The sequence below is a fragment of the Apostichopus japonicus genome, chromosome 20 (genome assembly GCF_037975245.1).
Source record: "Apostichopus japonicus isolate 1M-3 chromosome 20, ASM3797524v1, whole genome shotgun sequence".
Classification (NCBI taxonomy): domain Eukaryota; kingdom Metazoa; phylum Echinodermata; class Holothuroidea; order Aspidochirotida; family Stichopodidae; genus Apostichopus; species Apostichopus japonicus.
Window position 1 is genome coordinate 19,274,943 of NC_092580.1, and position 25,198 is coordinate 19,300,140.

General features: G+C 37.8%; 1 protein-coding gene across 5 annotated transcripts in view; it reads left to right on the forward strand.

The window, feature by feature from the left end:
* Nucleotides 1-1,844: 1,844 nt before the first annotated feature.
* LOC139961705 (cadherin EGF LAG seven-pass G-type receptor 2-like) overlaps nt 1,845-25,198 on the forward strand; it is a 108,253-nt gene continuing 84,899 nt past the window's right edge. For 4 of the 5 annotated variants that reach the window (XM_071961116.1, XM_071961119.1, XM_071961118.1 and 1 more), the window contains exons 1-2: nt 1,846-5,225; nt 10,580-11,344. In XM_071961116.1, coding sequence (XP_071817217.1) covers nt 2,336-5,225; nt 10,580-11,344 — 3,655 coding nt within the window. In that variant the 5' untranslated portion in view covers nt 1,846-2,335. Of the gene's footprint in view, nt 5,226-10,579; nt 11,345-25,198 lie in introns of all 5 variants that reach the window. The other variant, XM_071961117.1, reaches the window with a different exon arrangement.

Genomic DNA, 25,198 nt, shown 5'->3' on the forward strand with positions numbered 1-25,198 from the left:
TCTTTCCCGTGGCATGAAAATGTTCGCTGCTCGCCCCAATGAAAAGAAATATAGGCTAATTTGAGGTTCAAATGATGCTGTAAAGGAGGTTTTATACTCTATTGTGCTAAATGCTAAAGAAATGATGGTTGCTAAGTCAAAAATCGATGCAATTTTTTTTTATGTATACTTGACAATTACAATGCGGTTTTTTCGGACGCTTGTGCGGGTCAGCGGGTTTGGGTGTTAGAATGCGGGTCTGATTCCCGCGAATTGCGGGTCAGTTGGGAGCTCTGCATTTAGTTTTAAACCAGAAAACGAAAAGGTTTAGACTAGTCTACCATTGCTATTCCTCTCGATTTTGTAAATTTCCAATCATATGATTTAGCGGATGTTTGGAAACACTTTTTGACTCACCTTGGGGGGGGGGGCATGGCCCCCCTTGGCCCCCTTGGATCCGCCAGTGCCTTTATATCGTATAATATTCTCAGGTGGATAAATATCCCCAGTTTGAAATGGCCCATCCATGTGCGTTATTTCTTACAAAGAAAGGTTCTGTTATACTGGGACCCCCATAAAATTCCCAAATTACAATTTGTGGGACATTTCAAAACTTTCATTTCTATTCATTCTGTACCATCACGACAAGGGCGGCGGAACCGGGGGGCACAGGGGGCACGTGCCCCCCCCACTTTTCCTCAGGTTAAAAATGTGCCCTTTTTCTACATAAAAATTGAGGTGTCTCAAGTAAGCATCCAGGGAACCAGAATGAACACTCGGGAAGGGCCGTTTCCGGCCATCTGAGGGGTTTGTAAAACCAAAAATTTTCTTGTACGCTCCGCGCCAACCGATGGTGGCGCTCCGCTCAGATAGTCATACAACTTTGCAAATCCTGGCTACGCCCATGACTTTTAATGAATTTCTGTGGGTCAAACTCAAGCTATTTCGAATGGAAAAAATTTGTTAAGATATTAACAAGAAATAAACTCTAACTCGGAGGATTCCTACATTAGCAACTAGCATGATTTCACCTCATTTTGTCTCAAAAGAAAACTTGTTCCTTGTTTCCCAATTTGCACATTGGATATTGCAATGCTAATATGCATATTTTCCTTGGGGGGGGGGGGGGTGGGGGCGTTGATGGAGTGATGTGTATACGCAAATAAGATAAGACAATAAGAGTTATAAAGGAAACTAAATATAAGGCTGCATCAGTCCAATCGAATTTCTGCAAAGTGCCTTTTGATGTCGGTGCCCCCCCCCCCCCCCAGATTAAAAGTGCTTCCGCAGTCCTTGCATGAGGATGACTTGAGAAATTACCACCAAATTATGCTTTGCAGAAGCTGTTTGGGTAGTAAAAGTCAAATCCCAGTACAGCTTAAAGTTTAAAAATATTAAAGAAAGTATCTGGCCAATTAAAATTATATAATATAATGATATCCCAAACCTTCGCTTTCTACGTCAATAGTTCGTTTGGTAAAGTTATATGTTTATTTACATGACATTGTCTAGATTGTACAATTTTCAATCTAAGTTTGAATATAACCTGAAGGAAATGAAAATATAGACCGAAATTGTTGGAATGCACAAAACCTGCTTAAAAGTGTCTTGCGATCCTATTCTAAACTAATTGTTACTTCAAACAAAAGAGATGTGGCATGCCAATTTCAAATCACACGGTTTTACTCAAGGAGCAGAATATGCTCTATGGTTCTACTGTACTGGTTTCTGACATAGCACCACCAACTTAACCGCAACTTCGTTTAAACTTTTATCAGAGGGAGTAAGAAAGAATAGCCTCGTAATTCACGGGCACCATGACGCGTATTTCGCTCAACTAGTTTTCTGTGTAATATAACTGTGTGATGTTTGTACGAGCCATACAACACTTACTGTACCAGTCAGTGTATCGTTGACCACCGTATGAAATTTTCTTCCACTATGTGAGGATTTGCTCTGTACGGTTTGGAATTTGGATTTAATGGAACTTCTAGTATACCAAGCGAATTTTGATATCTGATAAAGTGTAACTTTTGTGACAATTTCTTTTGTAAGAATTGGGTGGCACTGTTTTTTTTAAAAGATATAGGGAAGAAAAACTTGTTGATTTTTTTTCCATGAGGAGAGTTCGTTACAATGGAAAATCGGACTTCAACGTCTGTGACTGTGTGAGACAGGCCGAGCACGATGGATGGTAGCGAAACGGAAGAAAATTGGGTGTAACGTATAGTTCCAGCAAAGTTATCTGCATTTATTTTTCCTGTTTGTCGCGAAAGTAAAAAAACATGTAAATTAACGGTTATGGCAGAGAAAGTAATCTCTTTACTTTAATAACACATCGGTGTGAAATGTCGACATGACGATGATATTTAAGGAGAGTTTTTACAGAAGCTTTCTGTGGCTTTTAGTAACAGTTGTTTTTCATGGCTCCATCTTAGTAGAATCAGCAATTCCTATCCATTTGCCGCACATAACAGATGTCGATAGTGTCATCTTCAATTGCAGTGTAGAAGAAGCTGCACATTACTCTTTGCATCCAACTCTGACATCAGAAACTGTCAAAAAAATCGTAGAAATAGAACGATTTAGTGGAATAGTTAGATTAAAAAGTGAAATAGATTGTAACGTTTTGCAACTAGCAGGTTTAAATCCTTTCTACCTTTATGTGGAATATAGCAGCAGAACTACACAAAATAATGGTAATTTGTTAAAAGTAGCAAAGTATAATACCTTTCACACTTTACTGCCACTAGCAGTCTACATACATGGGGGAGCTTGTCGTCCTCAACATGGCAAACGCAAAGATTCACACTATGAAGAAACTCACACTTCACGTTCCGCTGCTCAGGTTTCAAGGATAAGAGTTGAATTTCCTGATGGTTCTTGTTGGACACAAGGAGAAAATATAGTAAATTTGTATCATTTCTTTCCTTCCTCGTTTGTTTTGTTATGTCAGCCAGAATGCTCTTTGCAAAATGGTACCACAATGCTCATAGATTGTTCAAATGGAAATCTCAAAGCTAGAGGGAAAGGTAATTGTTTGTATGATACTACCAGCGTGGAAATAAAAGCGCAGCTTACCATATCACAGCACTGCTTAGACCAACGCCACAAAACATTTGCCAGATTACGAGAAGAGATACTCCCTGTTGAAATTCAAATCCAGAATGCTGCATCAAGGGTCGGTGAAACATCCAGGATCCTAAAGAGAAGCAGGAGACAGACTTCTGGCACGAACCGATCACCTATGTTCTCGACGTTTCTTCACTACCATAGCGTCCCAGAGAACGAAGATGCCGGTTACATCGTGGCGACTATAACAGCTAGTGATCCTGATTCTGGCGAAAGAGGACGACTGACTTACAGCCTGGTAGCTGAACGGGATGGCCGGAGTCAAAACATGTTTAGCATCGATCAAAACACGGGCACAATTTCAACGACCAGAGTTCTTGACAGGGAAGTCATAGCCAATCATTACTTCAGAATCTTGGCAACGGATCACGGGAGTCCGCCCAGGGAGGCGAATGCTCAGGTGGAAATACAGGTTGAGGATCGTAATGACCACCGACCTGAATTTGAAATGCCACAGTACTATGTGCAAATGGATGAGAATTCCGGAGCTGTCCAAGTCATCGAAGTCCATGCGATCGACGAGGATTCAGGCTCAAATGGAGCAGTGGAGTACACCATCTTGAATCCTGAAAGCCCAAACAATGTCTTTTTCATCAGTACACGGACGGGTTCCATATCAACTACCAGAAGTTTGGACAGAGAGGAAACTTCCTCGTATATTTTGGTCATTCAAGCGAAGGACTCTGGTACCATACCCAGCTCTCTAAATTCTACTGCTGAAGTTATAGTGACTGTCCTGGATCAGAATGATAATACGCCGCAGTTCGAAAGCAAGAGTTACGACGTGAGTGTGCGAGAAGACGTGGATCCTTATTCCAATCGAATTATCCTGTTATCTGTCGTGGCTCAGGACGCAGACGAAGGCCGCAACGCAGACATTAGATACAATATGGTCGGAGGGAACTCGCAAGGGAAATTTTCAATCGATCCCATCTCTGGTGACATCATCCTTACCTCTGCGTTGGATTACGAATCTACACCTGTATATCGTCTGAATGTCCGAGCACAAGATGGCGGTACACCCATCAGATCACAGATGACATCTGTCGTGGTAGCTGTTGAAGACGTGAATGACAATGTGCCTCGTTTTCAAACGACCCTCTATCAAAGGGCAGTCAGAGAGGACGTTCGGCCGGGTTATTCAGTGACCCTTGTGCAAGCCTATGATGCCGATCACGGCTCAAATGCCGAGGTGCGGTACTCGTTCCAAAATCCGCCAGACTCGTTGCCTTTCGAGATCGATCCCGAGTCGGGACAGATCACAAACACTGTCGAGTTAGATCGAGAGGACACAGCACAGTGGGACTTTGTGGTGGTTGCTATGGATATGGGAATCCCTCCCTTATCCTCAACGGTACAGATCTCTATAGTTATAAGCGATGTGAACGACAATCCTCCGTATTTCGAAAAGAGCGAATATCAGACGGTGGTTGACGAGGATGTTCACGCTGGGACTACAGTTATCACATTAAAAGCTATCGATCCAGACGAAGGTAACAGCATATCCTATCAGATTGACTTAGGTAATAAACGGAATCGCTTTAGCATTCTGAGTATGAACAACGAGGGGATATTATCTGTCGCATTTCCACTGGATTATCGACAAGAGTCCCAGTTTGCGTTGACAGTAGCAGCTTCGGACAACCAGTATTCCAGTTCTTGCACTGTAATCATTAACGTCACAGATGCCAACACCTATCGTCCAATCTTTGACCAGTCCCCGTATTCGGAGATCATTTTAGAAAATGTCGAAATCGGAACTATCGTCGCACAGGTGCATGCAATAGACAACGATTTTGGTGAAAATGCCAGGATAACATACTCGATGGGCGACCCTCAGTCTTCACCAGAGTTTGAAATTGATGCCGACACGGGAATTATCCGCACGCTGCAATTGCTAGATCGAGAAAAGAGGCCGAGTTACACACTGTATGTGTCTGCTACTGATAATGGGGAAGAACCCCTATTTGACACAACTGAGGTAGAGTTCTACTTGACGGACGTGAACGATAATGCCCCGGTCTTCTCGGAGCAAAGTTATTCAGTTTCCATCCTAGAGAATGCTGCCATTCATGCTAGTGTTTTACAGATATCAGCCACAGATGCAGACTATGGTAAGTATACAGTGAATGCTTTGACCCGTGTCTCCTTCTGACTTCAAACACTACTAAAGTCAGAATTTCAATCTGGTCACGCTGTCTTTCTTCTGTGTGAGGATGAATTTATATGTTTGCATAATTCTGTGTTATTTGGAGTTTAAATTTTAACATTTATATAGAATATCCTGAGATAAACAATACCGACTATGCAAAACTTTTAACTTTCAGTTAAAGTTTAAAAAGTTAAAGCTTCCAATAATTTGTACATAATACATGAAAGTTGTTTTCAAGACAGGATTAGTAAAAATTCTGAGCACAAAAGTTTAAATTATATGTATTTCTTCGTTATAATTTCTCAATATAAAATCTTTGCGGAAAAAAACACTTTTATTCATGTAGAGTATCATGGAGTCATGTGTACAGTATGTGCTGTGCTTGTCCAAAATCCAAATTAGTTGGGTTTCCATGATTGGTTATCATGATCCAGTTCTAAACTGCCTCAAATGATTTTCAGGAATGCTCCTAAATTAAAGCAAATCTAACATATTGCAAGTTGATCAGATTCCATGAAAACATGTACAGGAAGACTGGTTTCACAGTTCATTACTTTTTGTTTCTAGTAATTGGCATTAGGTTGTAAAAAAAAGATTTTTTTTACAACTTTTACTAGCCAAAAATGATTGATCGAGGCAGGGATCTTTGTCCTAGTTTGAATTCCTCCTTTTCTAGACATTTAACTTGTTCTCATGAGTTTGAAAATTTCCTATCTTTTCCAATGTTCCAATAGTCCAGTTACATTCACATTCCGAACATGCACAATGTAGCGCTTAGGAACACTGTCTACTGTACAGAATGTCATTAATTTGTGAGAATGTAAATTTAAGAAAATTTACACATTAATATGTATAAGTGATACAAATCACAGTCAACTCTTAATTTACCCTATCTTTTTTAGAAATAATAATAACATTGTTATCATAAAAAATATCAACATGGTTCATAATTAGAAACCTTGGTATTCAACTTTCAACACTTTTTTGCTTTGTGACCCTGGTAACTATTACCTGGATCATGTTGTTGGTTACCAGGGATCTATGGGGATGGGGTGGGGGGGGGTTATTCCCCTCTTTGAATTTTTGTGGTATGATTGTGGGTAAATGAGGGTGCTAATTTACGAATCAATTGGTGTTATATGTTACAACTTGAACTATGTAAAAGATATTTTTTGTTAATTCTTTCCACCATAAGTGACAATAGTTTGGCGTCCCTTCAAAGGGTTGGACCCCTCAGTTTGAATTTACCAGAATAAAGGACCTGCGTACTACTGTATCAAGCATGTAGCAGTTCACATAAATACATCCACACATTTGTTGATCATACAATTTGTACAGCTCTGTCTCTATATATGGCTGTATTGTAACACAAACACCATTTTGGTCCGATACTGCAATCGCACAGATCAATGGATGGTTTACCTCTAGATTGGAGGTTTACTGATGTTTACTCTGCAATCCGGAGTTAGGTCAACAGTACATGTTATTTGCCATCTCTCCGATTGGATCTATACTATTCTTGAATAAGCTATTGTCAACCAATAATGTTTCAGTAACAGACAAAGTGTAAACATAGGCTCTCCCTTTGTCCAGTGGTGCAGCCCGCTCTGAATGGTTATTGATGTGAAGTCTCTAATCTAAGCTTTGCTGAAGGATAGAAGGAGTGTATAACTTATTGATTTTGATCCCATTCTGTGTTACTGAGTGGAACCCCATAGTTAGTTACCTAAGCTGAGAGATATAATTAGGGGCTTAATTTACTTCACCAAGGCATTCCCTGCACACTTTCTGCAGTTGTCAAGGTGCAACCAGAAAGTTTGAAAAAACGTAACTTACGAATAAGGTTGGCATTGCAAACACTGACTTGCTTGAAACACACAGCTCGGTCAATTTTATATAATACTTCACTCCAAGGGATTGATGAAAGAGAGAAAATGTTCATGTTCAAATGTTGACACTGTCACAGCTGATTTAAATAGTCTAACCAGAAATTCTATGATCTTGTCCAAGTTGAAAAGAACAGTTAGATTAATTAATTTAAATCCAAATTTGGTGTAGTAGTTTCAAAAACTGCATACATATCTTTGCACTTGCATCAATAGCAATTTGCCCATTTAGCCTACATGTGCGATACCAGATAAATTATGCCCCGTGGCTATCAGGAATAATTTAGTGCATATTGCATTTTGTAAAGTAGACTTGAGGTTTATCTAGATATATGGTCCTGTGTGCAAACACTTTACATAATAACAATTTCACCCATTTTTGCCCATCATTCCCCATGAATCCCTGTTGAAGTACGAAGCGAACAAATAAACCCAATTCCAGTTAAACTTGACAGTACCATTTTTGTCAATGACAGAAAGTTTACAAGTAGATTTTTAATAACGCAAATTTTCAAACACTTCAAGAAACTATTCTATGTTATTATCATACACAACTGTTTGTATTCGTCTTACTTCTCTACTTGAACACAAAAATATTATGGACATGTTAACGAGGTAGTCTGTTGTTTGTCAGCTTAAATTAACACATGGGGTGATTTTTTTGACTGGTTTTCGTCTGGCATAATTATTCAATTGTTGGAACTGTCTGGGGACAGTAACTGAGACCTTACACTTTGCCACACACATAGTGTATAATCATATGTACTATTACAATTGCACGGGTAGTGGATGTATTCAAGAATACCAGAACTAACTATTGAATTGAACTGTGTTGTTTCTCGTCACTGTCACCATAAAACTGTTTCCTATCAGGAAGAAATATTTTTGATCTAACCTAACAACTTACTAGAATATGGAATCATAACTTTGAAATGTAGCTCTGATTTTTTTCCTTCCTCTGTCTTCTTCTTGTTTTTGTTTTGTCAATGTGGGACTGACAATGGTTACTTTTCAGACATTTAAGCTTTTCATAAATAAAATGTTGTTCATTCATACTTACAGTAGTAAAGATTCCTAAATCCTATTGTCCATTCAGGTCAGCTGACCGTGGTTAATCCTGTGAGTAACGCACGGTAAAATTACGGGGCATCACTTTAATAAATCTTTGGTTATATGTAACGAAAAATGTTTTGTTTTATGATTTTTCCCCCACACAAATGGTAGTGTATGAATGAACGGGGTTAATCAACGGTCTAGCGTGCGTTACTCACATGATTAATGCACTCCGGGTGTTAATGCTATCGCTTGATGCACTCGGGCTCCGCCCTTGTGCATCGCTTGCATTATCCCCCGATCGTGCATTAATCCTGTGAGTAACGCACGCTAGACCGTTGATTAACCCCTTATTTACAGTAGTGTGCAAGTAGGGATAACAATGTGGATCATGTTCATACTAAGTTGCAAAATAACTCTCTTGATAAAATATAATACTAATTATAATGTTACAAAAATTAATGAAGGGAACAGTTTCAGCTAAGTAGTACATGTTTAGGAACGATACAGTAGCAATACTGACCTTGATACATACTGAAATTCATGATGATAACTATATATTTGTAGCTAAATCAGTTCAAAATGTAGCAAAATAATGTGATCTGCATAATGTCTCTATACTGTAGAATTTCTCTTGCACATGCCTCCATGATTCATAATACACTACGCTGATAGAATCTGTACACACAGACTGCATGAACACTGACATAAAAGAGGGAGATTAAACTTTGTTACCGCACGTAATTTGATTCTTGTTCGTAATAAAAGTAAAAGTCTCTTGCCTTAAATGCATATACTTCACTTCACATGGTTACCAATCGGATCAATTTCATTTTTTTAATCCGGCGTAATATCGGAATGATCCCTCTTTGCAGTCGTCAAATTCTCATTTCTAGAACCTCATCGTGCGAGAATATATATTTGATAAAAGAACCCACAGGGGGATTAAGTACACTCAGATCTGATACAGATTATCATTACATGCAATTTACAGTGCCTGCAGAATGCTATGTATTTTGCATTGGGTTCATAAGGAGTTGTATCAATTCCTAATCATTCTGACAATTGACAATGCCATTTAATATTTACACTTGATGGTACACCATTATTGAGCTGAGAGTATACTGTACCTACAGTACGATACAGTGTACGAGAATGTGGCTGTTCCTAATTGGCGAATTTGTACATTATTGAACTGTGACCAATTCCAAACAAATTTTGTGTCCCAATTTGATGTAATCATTGGTTTACCTCTTTGCTCCTGAGTTAATTTTAAAAATTTGAAAATTTCAAAACTTTATTTGACCTTGTGACTATTGTAGCAACTATGGTCAATTTATTGAACTACAGAGGTGAAGGTCTTACTTAGCTCACCACTTTTTTATTCAGGTGCTAGTCTACCAGGTGGCTACAGTGAAAAGTTCTTCATTCTTTGTCTGCAAGGATTTAATTAATTGCTTTTGTTTCAAGTTCACTTTTAGAATTTGGTGAAAACTAAAAGGATGACACACAATTTTGCAGATTTGAGATAAGCCACTTACTGTACACTACTACCCATGTATTGCAAATCTAAGAGCTTCTGGAAAAAGAGTAAAGAAATTGATGGCTAGAATAGGATTCAAACTATTCATGACTTGGTTTAATAGAGTACCTACAACCCAGAGGTAACTTGTCCTAATTGCAGTCTGACTATCAATCTCTTTGTTCTTCTTCATTGTTCATAATTTTCCAGTCATTTTTCCAGTGGCGTAGGAAGGTACTTTTGAGTGGGGGGGCTGAAGACTGATGGCCGACCTGGGGAGGGGTCTAAGGGGAGGGGGTGTCCCCCTCCCCTTTGGAATTTTTTGCATTTCCAGGTGGCCTCAGATGCGATTTGGTGCAATATAGCACACTTCAACACCCACTCCATTTTGTAAACTTAATTTTGTATTTTCACCTGGCCTTAGATGCAATTTGGTGCTCCAAATGAGGTTTTTTTTCTCATTTGGAAATGAAAAAGGGGTTTTCTGACTTGCGAAGCGGGGGGGCGGAATGATACTTCCGCCCCTCCACATTTTTCACTGGGGGGGCTGGCGCCCCCCAGCCCCCCCGGTTCCTACGCCCTTGCATTTTTCCATTACCTGTACAGTTCAATAACTTTTCTACCTTCACAAACTGGTAGACTTCTCACTGTTCTCATATGTCTCTATTATCTGCTTGCTGTGTTATCAGACTTCTAAATGCTGTTGCAAACATGTGTTCTTCTCTCTGTCTACTTCGGAACTTGGAGCAAATGTTTTTCGTTCATTCCCTAGCATTAAACTTTGAATATTATATCTGATTTCATAAAATCATAAAAATGCTCAAATCTCACTTTCTCCCCTGCTTTTCCTTTCAGGAATCAACAGCCAGATAACATACAGATTTGCATCGGGACGAGATGGAGACGGTGCCTTCGTCATTGATGATAGCGCCGGGATTATCCGTGTGGCCAAGAACCTCGACCGCGAATCGGTCGCAGAGTACCACCTGGTAGCGTTCGCCGTGGACGGTGGAGAAGACCCCAACCAAACTCCGGTCGACATACTAGTACAACTACAGGACCAGAACGACAACGCACCGGTGTTCCCGTCGTCGGAGATTCACGCCGAGATCGAGGAGAACCAGAGCGACGGCGAGTATGTGATCACGATCCAAGCCGTGGACCCGGACGAGGGGCTGAACGCTCACATCATTTACAATCTGCAGGATGGCGATACCAATTCGTTTGCCATCGACAGTCGCAGTGGCGTCATCACGACCTCCATCCCATTGGATTACGAAGAGAAGAGCGAATACCGCGTCAAGGTGCGCGCTACCTCTAGTCCATTTTTCAAGGACGCTACGGTGGTGATCCACATCTTGGACGTCAACGACAACTGGCCTATCCTGGAGAACTTTGACGTGATCTTTAATAACTACCAAGGACATTTCGAGGACGGCGTCATCGGTAGAGTTCCTGCCTACGACCCGGACGTCAACGACGTCTTGGAGTATTCCATTTTGAACGGGAATCAAAACAGCCATCTTCTGGTGAACTCATCGACCGGCCAAATAGTCATTAATCCAACGCTGACCATCTCGGATCTGAACCAAAGGATCTCCTTCGTGGTAGAAGTTTCAGGTAAGTGGAGGAGGGCTCTTCAGGGTAGTGAAACACAGGAAAAGCTGTTAGATCAGATTCAATTTTGCAGTTCTAAGGATATATATGTCTCAGATCAATTGTCCTGTACGAATAACGGGTTGAGAAATAAAGTATATTGACAGAATTCATATTATATATAATAAAAAACATAAACATTGCAATGAAAGAAGAAAGGAGAAGCCAATCAATGCAATGACAAAAACCCAATTAACTGCGTTTCTTAATTAAGTCAATTATACTTCAAATACACATTTCGAAAGTGATACTAACAGCAAGGTCTTTATAGAATGAACGTTTAAACTCAGTAGTAATATTGATTCAAATGGTGTTTACACATGGAGCCAGGCATCATTGTTCTGAGAATTAGGTTGATCAATCTACCAATGAACACATGCAAGATTGTATATTAACACTAGGACCTAGCTTTGTAGCTCCAAGTTAGCCCAGAATCAAATCCTAATATGAAACTTTCAGTAACATAAAACTCTTTGAGGGTGACAGGATAATACTTCATTAAAATATTTTGGTTGCAAATTGGCAATTGACTGGTGACCTTAAAACAGGCTTTAAAATAACTGGCATCTAAACATTTGTTTTGAGGGGTTATTAGGAATTAATATTTTTTCCACATCTCCTAAAACATAATAATAATGTAGATTTAATGCACTTTACTCCTTCACAGTTAATCAGACTTCACAGTAAATCTGGCAATTGCTCTCTGTCAGTGTTTACCAGGCCATGTCCTGAGTAAATCCCATCCCTCCCTCCCTCCCTTCCTCTGCTGATGATGTGGTCTTCCCTGTCTGTTGTCCTGTACAGATATCTCAATGTTATCTCAGAAATGTAAGCCCTGCTACAAGTCAACTATATTTATCTGTCTCTTGTACTGGGAGTAATGCTAGATGACAATGTTTAGACATGTTATACATGGTTGGTCTCAACTATTCCATTCAGGTCTCAGTTGTTTATAAGAGGTGAGGTGTCAGGGGGGGTCTGTCAATCCTCCCCACCTTTGTGTCATCATTCCCTCCTATTGAGAGAAGAGAGTGAAGCCAGAACAACGATGACAGGGTTTCATTTCTATTCAACTCGGAAAAATAGGTGGCAAGAAGGGAACAAAGGCGGTTTAAACATGAAGACCTAAAAGTCAGGATAAAATTCATTGATTGTTGTCAGCTCAGGGTAATGGAGGTTACAGTGGACAGTCAGTCACTAGTGTTAATTTTAGTCATATTTAACATCCATGTCAACTTTGATAAGTCCAATATAGCTGTTTCGTGATGCAGAATGTGTTAGCTACTCTCTTCGGTCCTGGTCAGGTCAAACATAAGCCTGTTGTGTTTGCTTATGTACCCTATCATGTGCATTACATACCATGAAGTATGTTTCTTACATACAGTTCCTCAGACCTAGAATTTCACAATTGAAGACCCTTACTAAATATGCAAGTGCTTTAAAATCAAGTACTCCCTGGCATTTCCCTAACTTAAAAAATACATCAGTTACTGATGCACAGGATAAATAAAAGTGCCCAATAATATTTTGCTGATACCAAGCAGTAGTGTAGGACTTACAGTATATGCAATTGATACTCGAATCGTCACAGATCTTTTGACTGATTGTGATTGTTAACAGACTTTTTCTTTCTACTGGCAAAAGGCGAAATCCGCAGGCATTTAAGCCATTAAATAGCCGTCATCTCTGGACCTGGTGCACATATGCACTGTACAAAGTAAATATTTCATGTGCACACTACACAGGACCAGGTACAGTATACCCCATAATGGTGTAGTGTGTAGTCTCCTGTATAGTACTCGGTATGTACAGTATGCGCAGTGCATGCCACTATACAGCAATCTCAGACATGTTTATTGTTTATGCTGGATCAATGTTTTATGACATGGCAGGGAAGTTTCACCTGTTAGTGAAGCAACCAAAAATCCTGAATGTTTAGAATTTTGATGAAGAGAGCATCGAACGTGATGCAAAAAACATGACCATTATTCTTCGCGATGAGTCACAAACATTTTTACAGCCTTGTTGAATACATGCAGGCAGATTCGGTCATAGCAAGTCAAATTAATCTTGCAAGAAAATACTTTGTGGTGGTGAAGATGGCCTGTGTAATATGTTAAAGAAAGTCTGACATTTTGGAAAGTCCATAAATTTCTTGCCATAATGGTGTGTTGATGTAAAGTAATGTGGGTGAAAGTGGTTTAATGTGGAGAGAATGAGTGAGAAGGTTCCTAGACATACAGGAATCTGAAAGTGGTCTCGTAAAAGTGAACAATTAAGTCCCTCCCCACAAGTTGTTACTCCTTAAAACTTCTCATTTATGGCTTTTACCCCTGGCTGTAAGGTTAACAATTTCTTGCAAGTTTGCAGCTCAGTTAGGTGGCATCTTAGCTGTTAATGGTTAGAATGAAATTGCATCATTCAAACTTTAAGTTAAAATGTTTTAAATTCTACTTTATCATAGCTTTAACACATCTAATTTTGGATGTGTTTTGCTGAATCTTAGTTGTAAATGGTTAAAATGAAATTGCATCATTCAAAATTTAAGTTAAAATGTTTTAAATTCTACTTTATCATAGCTTTAACACATCTAATTTTGGATGTGTTTTGCTGAACCTTGGCATTTTAAATTGGAGATAAATCATGATGAAAATCACAGGAAAAGATGAAAAGCAGTACCGCTATATATAAACTCCTCCCTTTATGTTTATCACAGATATTTTCCCAACCTTTTTAAAGTCATATAAGAGTCATGACAGAGAGGTATATTGTCATGATTGTTTCATGATCTAAATTACCTACAGTATTAGTGCTTCTACAACAGACCATTATCAATGGTCTATTGTAGGCACTAATACTGTAAATAAAAGTGGCTGCAAAATTGGTTTGGCCGTGTTTAATCGGGAATGCATGTTTTGATGGCTTTAATTTCATGTAATTATAAGATTGTCACACAATAAATGATTGGATTACCTAATTCTGTTAAAGGCAATAATTCCTTAAAACATTCCCAGGAAAAGATTCCCGTTCTTGTTTCCATAGCAGGTTTTTCCTTGGAATACAGAAAAAACAAAGATGAGAAAATCTGTCACTAAAATGTGTTTTAATAATGAAAATGCAACTTCAGATTTCAAAGACCATTAAAACAGATGAGCTGTTGCTGTGTAGAATCTGTGCTCTTCTGAATGAAGGAAACTTGAAGATGTTTTTGATCTAAGAAGATGAATTACCTTCTTGACAAGCCCACTCTCTCTAGCACTTGACAACTATTGTTTACATTAAAATCCAGCCATTAATCCAGCTAGGAACCATTGTGATAATGAATGAGTCCTTCAACATTATTAAAGTACTACCTTCAATTTGCCAGTGCTTTTAAAGCAGTGTACTACAGTGTGTGGTATGTGAAGTTTTGTATTTGTTACATCATGGAGCTATAAACAGATAGCTCCATGGTTACATGCATATATTTTGTTTTACTGTTTCCAAACCCTTTGTGATTTTAAAGTCAACATCAAGTATTGATTTCAAATTATATTTAATGAAGAAACAAAATGAAATCGTATGGAACGTTTCTTAATTTGCGGAACTTTTGATCAACTTGACTTCATCTTGCAAGGATAAGTGTGATTCATTATTAGCAATGCATTGTAATTAGTGATTATTCACTATATTAACAGATTTGCTGGAGAATATGTAGGGCAGTTGCCTTAGTTGATTAAAAGAAAGAGGTATGACTTTCTGACGTTGTCTGACGTTGGTAGGGAAGGTGAAAACATTGTAAAGTGCAAGCCAAATTTGCCATATTATTTGAGATATTTTAGTTGTAAGTTGTACAGTATCAAATGTTATTTGATAACATAGTAGAGTTCATTTATTCATTCATTCATTCATTCATTCAGACATTCATTCATTCATTCATTCAAAGTTTTCTTAATCAGAAGCATCCCCAATGCTCTTTAATCGAAGCTATCTTCTTCCTTCTCTTTTTATGTCAGAAATGTCTTCAAAAATTGCTGTTACTTTTACTCTAAATTCTCATGAATATTATAGTTGTACAAAAACTCAAAAAGTAAACTTCCTGATCACCAATCAAACACGTTTCATCCTGGAATCAAAGTGTCTTGACAAAATTGGTCTCTTACATGACACGATCATATAAGTTTGAAATATAGGCCAGATGTCACTTTATTGAGCGTTAAACACACGGTTCAGTTTAGTCAACCCTCTGTCCATAGCCGTAGAGGATTTATTGCTTTTACTCTAGTTATTTCTAATATTTCTTGCTGGACAATGATGGAAGAAGAGCTACATCTACGGCCATGCATTTCAAAAACGGGAGTAAAAGGTGCTCACCTTCAGGCTTCCACAATAACAAGCATTTGCATTATTTTTATATGCAAAAATTTTGTCCATCAGTCTTCATAGCCTCAGGGTAAATTTTTACAGCTGACCTAATTCTACCTAGATAACAGGAGTTTGTTCTGCTTGTAAATCAACAAGATTTTAAGGACAGTGAATATAAATGGCAGATTAGCATCAAAAGTCATTGTAAACCATTTGCATTTGGAATTGATCTGGGATCCATTGCAATGAACGATCACCATATTATTCGTCTCATGTTTTTTTTTTTGGTCATTAAGTTTTACTATGAGGATATTTGAATACTTTTAGTGACAAAAATCCAAAAAAATACATTCTCCTAATGAGCAGTCTTGTATGGCTTTTTCTGAATCATTCCTAGCAGTTCTATATACAGTATGTTGATTTCACCTCACATTTAAGGACACATGATAAATTTGACCAGAGCCACAACTGGTGAACTACTAATGTACAGGTCAAAAGTCTCAGAAAATCAAGAGAACATTAGAGAGTTTTGGTGGACCTGTTACATGGTATATCTGTAACTTCATGTAACTGGTAGAGCTATGTAATACCTTAGAAAAGAAGCAATGTAACTTTATATATTGAATTCACTGCTCTCCTCTCTAACTACACAGGGTCGGATCCAAGAATTACTAAAAGAGGGGGCAGGTGTGACCCAGGGGTCATTGAAGCCGACTTAGATCTGAGGATTCTCAAACATAAACAAAATTAAACTTCAGAAAGTTCATAAATTTTTATGTGAATTTGGAAGGGGGAGGGGGGGGGGTTGGGTTATCCACACCCTGTGCATGCTCTTACCCATCTCCATGCTGCAGTACTAGCAACAGTTGATTGCATTAATTAACTCAAGATTATTAAATTATTAACGTTCCGAATACAAAGACATATACCTTAATTGGTTATGTTTATAATATGAACAGGGGCATTCAACATATTACAAAGGTGGGCGCTTTATTTATAAAATGACCCGTACGTACGTATTAGTAGCTCCAATATCCTAATGAACCATGAGACCTCCATGTCATAAAGTACTTTCCAATCAACTCATGTTTAAATAATAAAGTTTAAGGTTCAAGGACTTTCATCAGTTATTTAAAATGGTTTCTGTTTTCTGAAACATAATTGATTGAGATAGTTGTTAAGATCTGTGTGGTATGTGGGTTCATTCCCCCAATGTACATAGTGACAGAGATTTGCATGATAATTTCAGTGTTATTGACTGATTGAGGCACACCAGGCCCTTCCATCATGGAAATGAGTCATATTTTGTGCCATCAAACTCCCCAATGAATGGGGAAAAAAGACTCTACTTTGCATATAAATTAGAAGCTGAAAAAAAAAATAATAATAAGAATTTGTAGCATTCTGATATAAAATAAACAAAATTGGTACCAACTACCAAGGGCACTTTTTAATTTAATCCCAAATTAGGTTGTCTCTGCCTTCTCAGGGTTAGTGTGATGTTTACGTTTATAATTGTCTCAAAGGTGTGTCTAAAACAGGAGGGATTTTTTAGCGACTTTATAGCTTATATGCAAGCAGGATGCACTGTTTACTTGAGTTTACTATTTATTCCTCACTTCAGATGCAAAAGAGAACACAAGGTTCAACGAAAAACTTTCCACAGAGTGCTCGCAGAAGTAAATTCTCTTTCCTTTGGAATCCAATTCAAAGTGTGTTTTATTTTGATCAATCGCTATCTTAGCAATATCCGGTACTTTAGGTAAAAATTATGAGTCAAATACAAGACGGTGAAAAACCAAGTCATCCATAAAACAAGTTGTGGACTTTTCGATTCTTTATGTGGGGTACATTCACACTATATGGTAGTCTATAATTGTTTGTTCTAAGTGCTACAGTAAGCTTGTGCTTCAAGGAACAGCTACCCTTGATTTTATCAGAGATGAACAGCTACCCTTGTTGATATCAGAGATGAACAGCTACCCTTGCTTATATCAGAGATGAACAGCAACCCTTGCTTTTATCAGAGATGAACAGCTACCCTTGTTGATATCAGAGATGAACAGCTACCCTTGCTTATATCAGAGATGAACAGCTACCCTTGATTTTATCAGAGATGAACAGCTACCCTTGTTGATATCAGAGATGAACAGCTACCCTTGCTTATATCAGAGATGAACAGCTACCCTTGCTTATATCAGAGATGAACAGCTACCCTTGCTTTTATCAGAGATGAACAGCTACCCTTGTTGATATCAGAGATGAACAGCTACCCTTGCTTATATCAGAGATGAACAGCTACCCTTGCTTATATCAGAGATGAACAGCTACCCTTGCTTTTATCAGAGATGAACAGCTACCCTTGTTGATATCAGAGATGAACAGCTACCCTTGCTGATATCAGAGATGAACAGCAACCCTTGCTTTTATCAGAGATGAACAGCTACCCTTGCTTTTATCAGAGATGAACAGCTACCCTTGCTTTTATCAGAGATGAACAGCTACCCTTGCTGATATCAGAGATGAACAGCTACCCTTGCTTATATCAGAGATGAACAGCAACCCTTGCTTTTATCAGAGATGAACAGCTACCCTTGTTGATATCAGAGATGAACAGCTACCCTTGCTTATATCAGAGATGAACAGCTACCCTTGATTTTATCAGAGATGAACAGCTACCCTTGCTTATATCAGAGATGAACAGCTACCCTTGCTTTTATCAGAGATGAACAGCTACCCTTGCTTATATCAGAGATGAACAGCTACCCTTGCTTTTATCAGAGATGAACAGCTACCCTTGATTTTATCAGAGATAAACAGATATTTTGTTTCAAATCAAACATGCAGCCAGTTAGATTTTCATCTTTTTTGTAATTCTTCATGTGAAAGACTTTCATCCATGTATCTTATAAACTATGGTTCATGTCAATAAACCCTGTGTAACCTGATACATGGTTTGTTTTGACAAATGTGATTCACACACCAATCAACTCAAGAATTTACAACATAAAAAAATCAAAGATAAACCGTAGGGGGTAAGTGCCCATATTCAGAAAGATATTAATATCCACCACTCTCTCCAGAAAAACTCTGAACTGGGAAACAATGAACTTTTATTAACGAGTAATTTTGTGTTGCTTTACCCTCCTTTTCCTTTACCACTCCCAAAGGCGCTATAAGCTAAGTGCATAGACCTTGGATAGTGTAAACCTCATAGATTTTTACACTGAAAGATTTGTCTGTTTTCTAGTTTTTCTTTTTTCTCTTATCTTGTGACAGCTGGACTTACCAACTTTAATTTTAAGGGATGGTTTTGTCTCATTATGTTAGCAGCTGTCTTTACAGATTTTCTGAATAAGTGAGGTTTTAACACATTTTCAGTCATATTCAAGGCAATGATGCTGAAATTTAGTACAAAATATTACAGTTTTAAATATGGAGTATTAGTTGTTATATATATATATCCCTCCTTTACAATGATACAGTCATAGTAAACATGAAGTAAAATTTGGAAAATGGGTTGGATGATATTTTCTCTGTCATGACTGCACACTCACCCTCACAACTGAAAACATTTCCTCCATTTTCCTCCAATTTTCCAACAACTACAGATTTAAATTTTTAAATTGATATAAAAGAATTGAAGTATTTTGGTCAGTCATTGACTGCATCATACCAGCAACTTTTGCTGTGGACATACACTTTCTTTTGAAGTTTTAATGAAGTGGTCAAACAACAGATCGTTGTTTCGAGTTAAAACATGTTAAGGTTACATCCAGCGAGGTTATTATTTATTTAAGTAGATTTCTATCTCTTTCTACTCTCTGAACACTTCTAAAAACCTTCATTAGTGCCACCTCTATAGTATGACTCGAGGACTCTATTCACTCTGCAGTGTACAGTATGTATCAAAACTGCTACACATGCATTTCTGTGCCAATTTGGCCATTTGTCTCAGATTCTGGTATTTGTATGCAATGTCAGATTTAGCTCAAGTGTTTTTCTCCCAGCATGAGATCATATGACTAAGAGAGAGAAATCTACGCATGCATCGTAATTTATCCATTTTAGACTGTCATGCTCTATATTCCATCCACTCTAAATTTAGGACCACATTGCTTTCTAGTCCGAGTGTCTGTCTGTCGTAGACTACATCTTAATGATTATATGGTGATGTTGCCCCAACATTGGGACATGCCTTGCAGGCTAGGTTGATTTGATGCAACTCCCTGAAAATCTGATGTGAGCTTGTCTTACTGTTTATATCCAAAGGCATATCCTTTCTTGGATAGAGACATTCTTTCAATCCATTTGTTTCTTCTATCAATCAATTAGCATTATAATCCTGATTGTTATAAAATGCCCTGCATTCTGATTAAATTTAACTGATGGCTGTACTTGAATGGATACAATAAAAAAGAAAATCCCTGAAGGCTTTATAGAAAAAGAGTGGAGGTTTTTGATCACCTTACAAGGTCACTGACCATACAGTTTTTAGTGCTTATGGTGTCAAATCCTGTATATATACATTTTACAGTGTACACTATATGTACAGTATGTGTATAGTGTTAGTCAGTGTGTCTGAAATGGTGATAATCGCTATTGGCAAGAGTTGTAAACAATTCATGACAAAAGGCAGGAAGGTTTCAACTGTAGGATTTGTGATATATTATATATGATTTTAAAAGTAAAATCTGTGTTGAAAATCTTCAATTTATTAGATAGGAGAACATGTAGAGAAATGGATGAAGAGGTGGCAACAAGTAATATCGCAAAAGAAGGACAGGTCTTGAAAATATAGTTGAACCATGAATTATTCTGGTTACATCTACCGATAGTTTAACCTACACATCTTTCTATGTATGTAATCAATGATAGGCAAATTTGTTACTAAGCTTATCCTTTACGCACAAAATTTAGTGTTTTGCGTTGATTTTGGTAAATTTATGATATCAACATCCTCTAATAATATATACTGTAGTAGTTCATCTGCTTAATTAATTGATCAAGTTCCATGGTATATGAACAAGTATATGTTACGATTGGAAAATGGGGGGGGGGGTGGAAAGTTAACAAAATGTTTCTAGTTTCCTTTTAGTGTATGATTGATACTAACGTCCATTACAGTGGGAAATGTCTGGGCAACATGAACTGTTTCTAAGAATCAAAGTATTTTATGCTTTAACCTGCATGTTACTGTATTACCTACATTAAAGTCAGGTTTACTCTCTTGATTATAGTAATTATTAGTATAAATATGTAATTTTTATTATCTAGTACTGTGAGAAAGCATAAAGGTGAAAGCATTATGTAAGGGTAAAGGCACATACTGTATGCATTTGCAGAGTGGAAACGAGAAGAAAATGTATTGTAATACATTTCCAGAAGCCTATACATTATTAATTGTCGTGGCCCTCTTATCAACTATCACAAAACAGAAGCATTCAGTTTGATACTTGAAAATCAGTAAAGAGAAGGCATTTTCACATTAAATTCACATAATGTTCCTAACTAGTGGCAGTTTTGCACGTACGACTGCTCACTACATGCTACTTGCTTACTCCTTTTCACAACCTGATTCTTGAAGTACATTGTAAACTGTTGTAACTATACACTGGCACTAATGTAGAGGCCATTGTGGGAGATTTTAAATTGCTCGTCTGAGTCACACCGCTCACTTGTTGATGAAAACCAAGACAAAAAATCCTGTCAACCTTATAATGTCTCGCTTGGAAAAATCGGTTTGGATTATTCCTACGGATAGGCCTTTAAAAATGGTCTGTTTGCATGACATTTGTAATTAGCTGCCTGATAAAATGGTGGAATGACATCTCCTGGATGTAAATTTACATAGATTTTCTGCAAGTGGTTTTTACACGCACAGAGATGATATTTCATGATGTCCGTACAAGGGTAGGGAGTATCAAGTCGAGAAAGATATAGATCTGTAAAATTAGCTATGGGGTAAAAAGTTGGGATGGAAAGGAGAGACTGCTGCCCGTCTTTGACAGGTTGACATGGACTGCCTGTCGTTTTGAGGGAGAGGAGGAGTTTAATACAATGAGAAGTGAATCAGTTTGTTTAGAGGAGTTGTTTATAGCGACATTAATCAGCCCCCAAAGAAAAAACCCAGTCAAAATATAATTTCCAAATTTCATAAACAAATTTATGTAGTCCTGCTACAAAAAAGATTACAAAATTACACCCACAAGATAACAACAAAGAAGTGATTTATTAACCAGAGAATAGCAATTCAAAGATATGAAACATTTTCCCAGACTGTTGTGTTGCTTTGCTTCAAAGCCTTTTGCTACATATAGTTTGTGTAGTGTAGATAGCAACAGTATGCAAATCATGGATTTGAGGATGAGAGTGTGTATACATGTGTGTTATTGTTGTGTGCCGTTGCATAGCCTACCATACATTTACCTAGATATAAAATGTCTATGGCTGGTTAAATGTAGGATTATTGACTGAGGAGGTCACAACATGTTTACAGAACCAAGGTTGATTAGTTCTAAAACAGGCCAACCTCTGGGGAATCTTTCCTCAGCAGTAATCTGCCCTGACAAAGCCCACCTGCTGTGCCTTTATTTATTATCATATGTCCCTCAGTCTTGTCCTTAGAGGAGGTCACTGGTATACAGTGTGTGACTGCTATGAGGATGGCTGAACTGTACACTGCTGTTAGTCCTTCAGTGCTTTGTCTGGGGACATACAACAATGTCTGAGCCTATATAGATGGCATTTGTCATTGTTTGGTTGAAGTACTAAGTGTCAAAATGGGGCACTATCCTGCATGGTCTGTTAGACAGGGATTTTGAGTAGAATTAGGATACCTCCTGACTTGCTGTCAAAATGAGGTTATAATATTAGTTCTATGCCACCTCTGAATGGATTGAAAGTTTGGTTTGAATATATTGAATCGTGAAGGGTGATCTCGACACAGTGTTCTATTGGCGTCATTTGACTAAATGTGGTTCAAGGATGCAAGTTTTGTGGAAAATTTCATCCATTGACGATATATGTAAACTTGTACAGTATATTCTTTGTTGTTTAAGTTAAGTGAGATTCAATGCTAAGCAGATGGTTTGGTTATATTTACATTCTCCTTCATGGACTTCACTTATTTAGAAGTTCAGCTTCTCAGAATCATACATGTTCAAAGTTTTAGGTTACATAAGAATGCATATATACTGTTGTGCCAGATCCAAGATTTCTGGACAAAAGGGGACGGTTGGGAGGGGAGGGGGAAGGGGAACATTTAAACACTGGGGGCACTTGACCTCCTCCTCAGTGTCAAGCCCATATCACCTCTTCTTGCCGATCTACCATCCAGGAAGTAAAGTCTAAACCTTATTCTGGTGACAAATTCCAGCATTAGAAATTCTGAAGACTGTTACACTATACCGTTCCAGTGCTTCACATTATCGTACAAAATAGCAAGTAGTGTAGTCCACTATATTCAGATGCAAGTCAGACTTCCATCACAAAATGTATACTTACTGGAATTACTTTTAATGTTAAACATTCTGTGAAGAAAGCTATGCATGCATGCTTCATTGGCACTGGGGTGAATACTTGGGTATAAAATTAAGTTTTAATTTCAGTTAGAGGCCTAACATAATTCTCATGAGTGGTATTGTGTACCCCATGCTGAGCTTGTTAAATGGATTGGATGTTGTTTTGCAATCATTTGGTCCTTGAACCTGGAGTTGGTTGCATAAACATCAAGTGCACCAGTTGTAAATGTTTTTGGCTGCCGTTGTAGAATGGAAGCATAAAATACTGCTCATGATTTGATTAGAAGTGATACTGTAGGTGTGGAGTGGATGGAGGGCCTTAAGGAATATTGTAATGGTGTATCTGTTGGAACCCACTGACAGCTAACAATGCGGTCTGACAATGTGAAGACAAATTTTCTTCGCTCCTCGCTTACCTGTCTCCTCATAACCTTAGCACCTCATTCTACCATGTCTAGTATGCCCTGGTAATCTTTTAACACTGTGCACCCTCAACGACGGGTAAGCTCGTCACTTGTAAATATTTAAACCAGTAAGTTTTATGATTTATAAAGGTTTTCACTAGATCACCCATGATAAGATAAACCGGAAGTACTGAGAGATTGAGGAGACAGGTGAGTTTGATGCTCATGAATAATCAAACAAAATGTGTGTCTTTGTTCATGAATACCAGTATCAAGTGTTTTATTTGCTCATGAATATTCCAGCATAGATCTGCCTGTTGCTGCTCAAGAATAACCTCAACAGACCTTCTCTGTGTGTGCTTGTTAGTAACAGTTAGAATGCACACTATTGCTTCAAAGAATTCCAAACAATGACCTTTCATGGAGGAAGAAGTCAAGGAGAATGTATAGTACTTGTAAGTAGCATAAATCTGTGGCTCATGGTGTATTATGCATTGAGGTTCATGTACAAAGTTGGCGTTAAATTCAAAGCTACTGTAAAGTGGTACACATCCATGAACTACTTATCGATTGTGACACGATTACCTCACATATGTGATGAGTGCTCTCAAGTATCTGGATGGGGAGACCACTAGTTTAGTACAATCAGAACAATGAACTTATATAAATCTGTAATAGTTTCTCATGAAGAGTATTGATGTTCGTATCAAAAAGCTCTGTCTACCCTCTCTCTCTCCATCTCTCCTTTTCCTTCTGAAATTCTCCTTCCCAATCATCTTCCAGCCTTCTTCCACCCCCCCCCCCACCCTCTCAGAATAAAAACGATGTTTAAACCCCTTCAGAAATTTAAAAAAATGTTAAAGAATAACAAAACCTCACAAAAAAGTACACTATTTTGGCGCTATGAATATTCAAATCTGTTGAGGTCATGTGTATGTGATTATGATTCAATAATGTGTTGTATGCATGGCGTAGGCTGGAAGAGGTAAATTATTTAATAGATACCGATTACGGTAGGTCGATGTTGACATCCAGATTTGGCGTATGTAGCTTTCCACTTTGAAAGGCTGTAATATATATAATGTTTATTCAAAATTTAAGGAGTAGCTTTAGTTTGTTTACAAGTATGTGTAATTTATTTACTGAGAGATAAGATATGTATATTTGATGTCACTTTGTTGATTTACATTGGGAGATAAAGTGATTGAAATAAAACGTGAGAGGATATATACATAAGAAAATTGAAATCTTTGCAAGGTTAGGATGGATCTGTGATACTTCAGCATTGATTCAGCAGATGAAAAACCTAACATAATCATTTTGAAATAATTGTATATTACTGGCACTATATATTCATCCTACCCCGAGCTGTGTTAATGATGGATTGGGCAATTTGCATATCTCAACTTGCTACATTTCTCCAAAAGTATCTCCAACCAGATTTCGCACTTTACAATGTAGTTTGTAAACAAATTTGATTAAACACAGTAGTATCATCATCTGTAACTTTATCTTTTCCATCGATTTTGATGGATATTTTATACTTT